General features: G+C 31.7%; 1 protein-coding gene across 2 annotated transcripts in view; it reads right to left on the bottom strand.

Annotated features, from left to right (window-relative positions):
• The window catches only part of mts (protein phosphatase 2 catalytic subunit mts), a 79,971-nt gene extending 70,261 nt beyond the window's left edge, over positions 1-9,710 (bottom strand). Inside the window, exons 1-2 of one of the 2 annotated variants that reach the window (XM_035361164.2) lie at positions 9,436-9,503; positions 7,898-7,984 (exon numbers count right to left, since the gene is read on the bottom strand). In XM_035361164.2, coding sequence (XP_035217055.1) covers positions 7,898-7,924 — 27 coding nt within the window. In that variant the 5' untranslated portion in view covers positions 7,925-7,984; positions 9,436-9,503. Of the gene's footprint in view, positions 1-7,897; positions 7,985-9,435 lie in introns of both variants that reach the window. The other variant, XM_035361163.2, reaches the window with a different exon arrangement.
• Between the last annotated feature and the right edge of the window lie 469 nt (positions 9,711-10,179).

Below are 10,179 nucleotides of genomic sequence, written 5' to 3' on the forward strand. Positions count from 1 at the left end.
CAATCAGGTAATTTCATATATGTCCTTTTTACTGAATTTAAAGATTCACAAAATTTTTATGCATTTTCGTGAAATTTTTCCAATTTATGAGAAAAAAGCAGTGTACATGGATATAGTGAAGAGTGTGCGCAATGCCATTTTTGTGCAATTCTGGGATGTTTTTTTAAGTAAAAATAAGTCAACGTGTACATGGTTACTGTGTATGTGCTAATCTGAAAAACGCGGCAAAGGAGTTTGCGATTTTGCACTTTTCCCAATTTTGCAGTTAATATTTGTCACGATTAAGCAGTTTTGTTCCATGAAATTTCTAGCATAAGTGTAATTCGGCTAGCAGATTGTTGGAAAAAGTGTTGAGTAAATAAAAAGAAAAGAAACATATCTTTACTTCGCAAAGACAAAATGGCAGCCCCCCAAAAAAAAAATAGAGGGTTGCTGTAGCAGAGTTGGTCGCCAAATTTTCGCCAAAAAATCATCAAGTTACCATAATCCAAAGATTAACCAAACTTTGTAACTGAACAAGAAATTATGTCAGTTTATAGAATTAATGAGAAAGTATTAGCACAAAAAACGAAGCAACTTAAACAACATACATTGATAGAAATGTTTACTAAAGTAAACAAATAATTATTAAGCTTTTTTTTTTTTTTTTTTTTTTTTTTGTAAATTTTGATACCCTTTAGATCATAACTGCTCTTTATTTCATAAATTACGGTTTCATATTTTTAATTGTATAATTTCTGCATGCCATCTTACCAGATTTAAATTGATGATCTATAATCCGGAATCGCCCAAGTCCCGACAAGTCTCGATTATGGACTTTGTATTTTATTGCTTTTTCCATTCTTAGAGATATTTTAAATTGCACTAATGTATACAGCATTGTATCCCTAATGTATACAGCATTGTATGTCCATCTTAACCCTTTCAAGACGGCGCACCTTTGTGCAAGACACTCATGCGGATCAGAACAGAATCAAAGGCAGTTGCCGCACAGGATGGAGGTTTTGCATCGCTAAGCCCAATTTTATAAAAAAATCAGAAAAAAAGTTTAACATCTAGCATTGTAATTTTTGGTATCATTTTAGATTATTACTTGAGCTTATACATGTTCCATAGACTCCAACCTTCAGCAAACCTTGTCAGTAGTCAACGCGCGAACGACATTTTTACAACTTTGAAAATGTGTGCGTAGCGTATGTTGTAATTAACCATTCATTAATTTTAAATTAATAATTAATTGTAATCAATTTTATTACATTTAAAATCCATATACATATAAAACTGAATAATTAAAAATATACCTTGTAAATTATATGCACATTTAATTAGAAATTTTCTTTTAACTCCTCAAGCATTCACTAATAAAAAGTACTTCAAATCACTACTAATCATAGAAAAAATCATAAGCTATAAATCATATCTTTATTCTGGATATGATTTCTACAGGGAAATAAAATTTAAATAACCAAGAATGATACATATAAGTATTAAACAAAATACGCATAATTTATGAATGCAAAGATTTATATGTAGCATGCTTAGCAAGCTTAAGTTCTGATTTTGAGAATGTTTTTTTATAACACAGTTCTTCATTTGCCTGTATATTTATTTTTTCAATCAAAACTGCTTCAAGAGTTTTAAGACCTAAATTTGATCGAAATTCCGTCTGATTTTTTTAACAATAGAAAAAATTCTTTCGCAAGCTGCATTTGAATGAGGTATTATTAAGACAGCAAGCATTACAGAAGGCAATATTGTATTTAATACACCCATTCATATTTTTTAATTTAGCAATTTCTCCCCATGCTATATCAATACGCAAATCTACAATTTCTTTCAAATCATCTACTTGATACATGGAAAATTCAATTTCTACTTGATTAAGACATTTTTCATCAATAATGGATGGAAAAGTATTCATCAAGTAAAGAACAGATGAAAATGAGACTTCAGTTCTCAAGTTGATGTCAGCAACTTCAGCATGTTTTAGAAATGGATCACTCAGTGGAAATTTATCAATTATATATGAACATGCAGTTACAAAAAAAGCTCGCACAGAATTGAAAAATGATTTCACTTCACTTTCATTCAACTTGGCATTTTTTAAATATAGTCCTGTTTCCGCACCAATCACTAAATTTTCATTTTCTTTTTGTTTACTATACTTCTGAAATGGAATAGACGTTAGAGTAACATCTTCATTTTCTTTAGAAATTACTGATGGTTTTACGAATCTAACAAATAAATTCATTAAAAGTTCAAAAAGTTCTCTTCTCAATTTATGTATATAAGGAGCTTGTTGTTGCAAATTAATATTTACTGTTATAAACAAAGGCAAAGTATTTTTCAAAAATAACAAGTACAATTTGGTGGTCGGTGACTGTAAAATTTTTTTAATGTTTTGCAATCTCTTTCCTTCATTCTCACTGTTATCTGGTTTATCTCCAAAAAAATTTATCACAGCATCCCACTGTTCCAAAATCCTTGTTATAGATTCTAAAAGAGACAACCATCTCGTACTGCAATATTTCAAAATTTTATGAGATTTTGCATTCTGTCCCAATTTGTTGAGCAACTTTGAAGCTATGCTTCCGTTTCGAACTTTTCTCCAAGTAAAAATATATATCTATTATCAACATTTCAATTTCTGAGCCAATTAATTTTTCAGTAGCTTTTTTTGCAGCTATATGCAAGAGGTGGCACGGACAACCTCGGGTGATTATACTTGGTTGATGCATTTTGATAAATGATGCTACACCTTTAAACTTTCCAATCATATTACTAGCATTATCTGAAGAAAATGATAAGCAATTTTTCCATTCTAAACCTTTGTTTTTAAAGTTTTCATTTATACAATTAAAAATACCTTCTCCTGTATTATTCGTGCATTCTAAAATAGAAATCAATGAAGTAATTATCACTCCCTTTTCTTTACTGTAGTATGTTATAACCAATGGGTACAGTTTGTTATCATTGTTATCATTACTTCCATCAGTACTTAGAGAAAATTATGTACTGCACACTGATTTTATAATATCAGCAACAGTATTTTCTGCAAGCGTTTTCACAACAGCAGCAGTTTTGGTATGACCGCAGCTAAATTTTTTTGCTATGGCAGAATCCGGAAACATTGCTTTGAAAAGCTCTTTGGAATGATCTGAAACAGAAAGCGGTAGATTATGTTCAATTAAAAAACGAACAAAATAGCATTCGGCTTTTATAGGATCTGTTTCATCATCTTTTATTAAGAAATTTGTTATTTCTTTAGATTTTACGGTGCCAAGTTCTATATGCTTTTGAGAAAACACATGCCGTTTACAGTCATCTTTTCCGCCATGAGCAACTGAGAGGTCTTTGTTGCATACACTGCAGTGTGCGTGATTCACAGAAATTTCGGACACTTTAATGCATGGAAATTCTGAAGAATATGAATCTTTAAACTTCTGCTTTGATAGTTTTGGCTTCTTCGTTCGAGGCAGCATTATGATTAAAAATCTTTCACCTGATTCACAGTTCACAAGACACACGTTAAGCTCTCGCCGTAAACTACACAATGCAGCCGAATGCAGCCTAAACACGCATCAGCGAGGAACCTGGGAGACAAAGTCGTTAACGGTTGGAGTTACTGATCTACGATTGGCTAATTCTTCAAAACTAGGAACGCACTCAACACGTGATATATGATAACACGAGTATTCAGCCAATCATCAGATGAATTAGTTGGTTCCATTTTGCGTACTGGTTCTCCTGCTCTTGTTTCTGTAAAATCCGTAGTTTTTTCCATACTTTTCGTAGCTCGTAGTTTTTCATGAATTTCCGTAGAAACTACGGAGAATCCGTAGTAGTTGGAGTCTATGAAATTAGCACTTAATATTTTTTTTCTTTATTTTACATGAAAATATACTTAGAAAATTGCTTATCTTGTAAAATAATTTTTGGAAGCGCTATTCAAATTATTCCAAAGTTTTAATTGATAAAATCTATCATTAAAGTTTAAAATTAATAAAACAACACAATGAAGACTATTTGAAGTAAGAAGTAACAAAATTTAAAATGAAGACTGAGTGTGGTAACTCTTGAAGCACTAAGTATCACTTACCAACTCTTTAGAAAATGAATCATCACTCTCATCTGCATTAGTAAATGGTTCATTAACCATACAAGAGTATTCTTCCTCTGATAAATAACACCTTCCCACCATAATAGACTGGAGGGGACGCTTTCCAAAATAAAAAGAGAAGAAATGGAAATATACCTGAAGGTAATGCAAAACGTATAGAACTCCACATAGTAACCCTATAAGACAGTATATAGTAGAGGGAAAAAATAGAAAAAAAGGGGAATTGGATATAAATAAGACATGCGAATGTTTATATTAGCACACAAATGTTTTATATGAGCACAAATTCGCATGCAGGGATTTAAAGAGCCCATCTCTGTTTATGCTTTCCCTCTTCCCTTCCTAACAGTTGATGAGTAAAATAACAGTCAGGCAGAATACATCAAACTCAAGGTTAGAAACCTAAAATGCCTGTCCTTACAGGGTTATGGTAAATTTGCAGAACATCATTTCTTGTAAGTTTCAAAACATCTTCTCAGAGATGGGCCTTTCTTCTTTCCAAAGTGAAATCCATGTCAATACAAATAATTTGAACTGATTATGGCACGACATCCAGTTATCACTTTGGCATTCATGCTTGTTTCATTATTTTGATATTTATTTTTTAAGTGTTTTTAACGTGTTATTGAAAATATTTGTTATATATACATTTACAAAACTTTGAATTTAACATAAATACTAAAGTGAAGCAGCAACTATGTTTCCTTTTCTCAACTTTGTTTATATTTGGTCTACCGGAAAGTTCTGTCCGTTTTTGGAATAACACAAAAACAAATTTTTCTTACTGTCAATAGACTTTATTAAATAATTTAATTGCCATTATTATTAATGACTTCTTGCCAGCATGAGGGCAATTTGTATAGTTCATTTTTGAAAAATGTTGTATCTTTTGATGCGAAAAACCAAACCAGTGCTTTTTTTGATATCCTTCATTTTTGAATGTTTTGTCTTTCAAAAAATTTTATAAGGACAAAAAGTGATTGTCGGAGGTGCTAAGTCCGGGAAAAATGGTGGATACGATAGAACTTCCTAACCTAGTTCTGCAGTTTTTTGACAAGTCCCCAAAGCAGCATGTGGCCTGGCATTATAATGATGCAGTACGGTATCCTTCCTATTGAACACTGGTAGTTTCTTTTCTTGGACTGCTGTCTTTAAATTATCCAGTTACTGACAATACTTCAATGAAATGAGCTTTTCATTCGGTTTTAAAGCTCATAATGTATTGGTCCTCGAATGTCCCATCATATACACAGCCTTCTTTTATTCAGAGTCAAATTTGGTTTAGAAGTGGAAGGGCTAGGTTTTCCGGGCTCTCAATATGCCTTTTTCCTTACGATGTTTTCGTAGGTAATCCACTTTTCATCCCCAGTTATCCAGTTCAAGAAGGGCTCAATTTTGTTCCGATTGAGCAGAGATGTGCATATGACTACTCGATCATCCAAATTCTTCCGACTTGATTCATCTGGCACCCATCTTGAATATTTCCACACTAGTCCTATCTTCTGAATATCGCCTGAAATGGTTTGCTGAGCTAAATAAAGCCTTTCTGCCATCTCCGATGTTGTCAGAAAAGGATCTTGCTCCAATATGGTCTCAACAACATCATCGTCAATCAAAGATGCTCACCCAGAACATGGCTTATCAGAGGTCGAAATCACCTCTTTCAAATTTTTCAAACCATCTTCTGCACATCCTATCAGAAACTGCACCTTCACCAAACACTTTCAATAAATTTCTACCTGCTTCTGTAGTACAGTCAAAAGTCGTTAATCCGGACTCGTCGGGACTTCGGCGATTCCGGCTTATCGATTTTTCCGGATTATAGACCATCAGTTTAAATCTCGTAAGATGGCATGCAGAAATTCTAAAATTAAAAATATGAAACCGTAATTTATGAAATAAAGAACAATTATGATCTAAAGGGTATCAAAATTTGCAAAAAGAAAAAGCTTAATATTTATTTGTTTACTTTATTAAACATTTCTTTCAATGTAAGTTGTTTAACTTTTGCTTCGTTTCATGTGATAATACTTTCTCTTTAATTCTATTAAACAGACATAATTTCTTGTTCAGTTACAAAGTTCCGCCGTTTAAGTCCTATAATTGCTGTGTCAAGAACACCGACTAATTTGTCAATTGAAATTTTTTTTGTTTTCAATAACCTCTGTCACTTTTCTTCGCTATCGGAAGCGAATTATAATGATGAGGAACTTGTTTTAAATCATATCAAAGACGGAGCATATCGAGATGAAATACTACATTTGGTAAGGAATTATAAGCCAAATAAAATAAAAACATCTGCGCTGAAGATAAGGATAGTGCTGACAAATCAACTTCCAATTCATTAGGCGCCTGCCGCCGAGCAGCGTGAAATTGATAAACAGATTTCGGATTTCAAAACATACTTTCGCTTTAGATCCTTTACATATTAACAAATATATATCGGAAATTCTATTTGATATAATCGAAAGTTTAAGCTTACTTTTATAAAATTGCTCTTACAGTCTGCAAAAAATAATAAGCCGGATGCAATTCGAAAATTAAGGAACAACGCAATCATCAACATTAACTGAAATAGATAATTAGATAATTTTAGCTTATACGTCCATTATACATAAAATGCGCACGCGAAAACGTATTCTGCACTTACGCACACTCATATACGCAGTCGTAAAAGGTCTTACGCGCACGCGTGAACGCCTCTGCGCATGTGTCAACGTGGCGCATGCGCAGAAAGTTTTTAGTTTTGATGTCCGGATTATAGATCATTCCGAATTATGGGTGTCCGAATTAACGACTTTTGACTGTATTTCTTTCTTGTTGAAATTCATATAAAATACAGTGACATAAATGAACTTTATCAGTAACCATGGGTACACTATCGCTTCACACTTACGAAGACTGACTTGAATCATTTTTTTAAAGTTAATTTGCTACGTCAGTATATATACATGAAGCGATAAAAATAGAGTGCTGAACTTGCACCAAATAAACATGCGCTTACGTATCCAAAATTTTTGTCATAGAAAAGGACAGAACTTTCCGGAAGACCAAATATAAGGGAATAATAATATGATCAATACAGACTTAAGAAAAGACTTTACTTCCATTGTTGTAAGTCCTTATTGTAAATTATTATTGATGTGAGCCAACATTTTTCATTGTGTTAGCATCAAACTGAATTTTCTGCACATAAAACACAAGAATTGTTTTCCTGTAGTATAACAGGTCTCCAGCAATTTCTTTACCAGCATAGTTTTTTGGGAAAAAAAAGTTACAGGATCATACTAAAAGAGATGTGAAGTATGATAAGCCTAAGTATTACTATATGCACTTGCTTTATCATGTGTAACCAGTTGATTTTATAACTTTTCCTGCTTCCATATGCTAAATATCTTGCAACTTACCTATACACCGCTAAAATGTCATGCTTAACCTATTTATTTCACTTCTATATGCTAAATATCTTATAAGCTGACTGGACACTACTAAAATAATGGCTTCCATGGTCTAAATAACTTGCAACTTAACTATACACCGCTAAAATCATAGCCGATTAGCCATTGGCGAATAAATACGCACCGCCGCCAATGGATCCTTTGTGGAAAATTCTCTTTTCTGTCCTAAAAATGAGTGCTTATAATAATTTCTTGGAATTGCATGATTTTAAAATCAATCCATCATATGATTCTTTCATAATACTAATGAGTAAGATACATAACATTTCAGACAATAGTAATTTTAAAAACTTCAAATCAAAATAAAGCTAAATCAAACCAAATCACTCTGAATTGGGCCTTTCATCTTCCTTACTCACTCTCTTTTCTGGTTAGCTAGACTGCAGCTGTTGAATCTTTTACACATCTAAAAATGTAAAAGTTATTCAAAAACAAACTCATTTCCTGTCCCAATTTATCAGCGATGCATCAAGAATGTTAACAAAATGTTTTATCAAGACATAAAAGATTTATTGTAATAGCCATGCTTACAAGTGTCTCTTGAAAATGATTAAAGTTTATTTTCTACAAAAGGCTTTTCTAACTAATCTCTACAAACTACAAAACTACTTTTCTAACTACAAAAGGCTTTTCACTAAATCTTTTTCTCCTAGAAATCCAAGATAAAAAATATATAAACCAACATTAATTTAAATTTGCAACAGTCGCTTGAATCTGCATTTTAATTAGACTGCTAGTCTTTTCTGACCTAAAAGTAGCAACTATTTACAGTGATTCTCTCAAAACTGCGCAACTTCAAAATTAACGAATGTTGTACAATTCTTAAATAACACTTCAGCCAACTATAATTTTAAATTTTACAAGTTATAACTCAAGCAACCAATCAAAACAAAATAAAATTCAGTTTTTGTCAAACTTTCCTCTTGGACATGTCACACTGTTTTTCTTGCTTCACTACAACAAACTTGCTCATGCCCCCTGCTGCTTCAGTTTAACCGGTATCACTAATTGCATTGCAAGTACTTATAATAATTATACTACAATGAATAACATTCTAGAACCAGTGCTTAAAGAAACTCCAGACGAACAGACGAGTTACAAAGAATTTCTAGTTTAAAACACTGTTTTTAAGCTTCTTCATTTGTTACACTGTTCTTTAGCTTAGATGGAAACAACTTATTTTGTCTCTCAAGAAGTAAAACTTTACAAATTAATACTTAAGCAATTATTTTGCTTATACTGGTGAAACCAATTTCAACTGAACACAAAGAATATTTTTAAAACGTTGGAGAATAAAACCATTTCCAATGGAAATTTTATTTAAAAAAACTCCACGGAACTCAATAAGAAAAAGCGAGAACTGCAGAAACCTTAAGGATTAACAAGCATATTTCGCGCAAATGCAATGTAGAATAAAAATACTAATTTCAGATTATCAAACCTGTCAGATGAATCCAAATTGTTTACCTAAATACACAACAAAACCAAAACTATACGTCCTATAATTCATTTACACACTCAACAGCCATTAAAAAAATAAACTTACAAAAAACCGTTTAAATAGCTATAATACATTCACCAACATGTGATACCTGAGTGTTTCTATTCACAATACATAAAAAGTACGATTTTCTTGCATTGATATTTTTTATTCATTCTTTCTAAGCTTTGGTCAGGCAACGCTATTTTAGGAAGGCTATAAAGGAAAACATACTTTTTCCTAAATATATCTAAAATTAAAAAAGCAATTGATTAGATATTAATAATAGTAATAATCCAATAGCCGATAAAGAGTACAAAAAGGACTAATACTATAGTTGTGCCGCAAATTTTACTCTTGAACAGCAGCATAAATACCTTTTCACATAAAGTTTTCACTTGGTTTTCTGTCAACTGCTTGCATTCGTTCAGTTGCTCTATCCAAGAGTCTAATTCCTTCAACGCACTTTTTTCTTCCATATTAGAAAATTTATTAATCTCTAAAGACCTATGAGTTACGGAGATTGTGCATGCAATGATTTTTTATGTTTAATTAACAATAAAACTTCCAAAATAAATTCATTGATTACTACTTTATATATGCTCAAATAACTCAACCGCTAATATGGCCGCCATTCATCATGGAAGAGAATGACATCATACACGATTACGATTATTTAAATTGATCAAATGGTAAAACAAAAAAGAAAAGAGAGGAGGGGGAAAGATTGTTTAAAAAATATAACACCTAACCAAAATTTATTTTGCAGTAAACTGAAAGCCATATGATTACAAAATGCGTGTAGGAATACAATATTATAACTAATCAATATCTTCAATCATTCAATTCATTTAAATAAATTAACGAAGATTAAGTGATTAAATTTTTTATTAAGTAATGAAAGGTATTTATTTAACACTATAGATTATTTGGCTTTATCTGGAGTATGATAAGCCCAGGAGGGCTATCTGCATGCATCAATATATTACATAAATAGGTATTTGTCCATTGAATCTTAGATAGTGCAATAGACATGAACAATTAGATTAAGTCATAGTTCAAGGAAAAAGCATGTTTCATAAAATTTTATTTATTTATTTATTTATTTATTTTTTTTACTT

Source organism: Stegodyphus dumicola, chromosome 2 (genome assembly GCF_044657685.1).
Source record: "Stegodyphus dumicola isolate Sdum_Otavi_A_Nest chromosome 2, ASM4465768v1".
Taxonomy (NCBI): Eukaryota; Metazoa; Arthropoda; class Arachnida; order Araneae; family Eresidae; genus Stegodyphus; species Stegodyphus dumicola.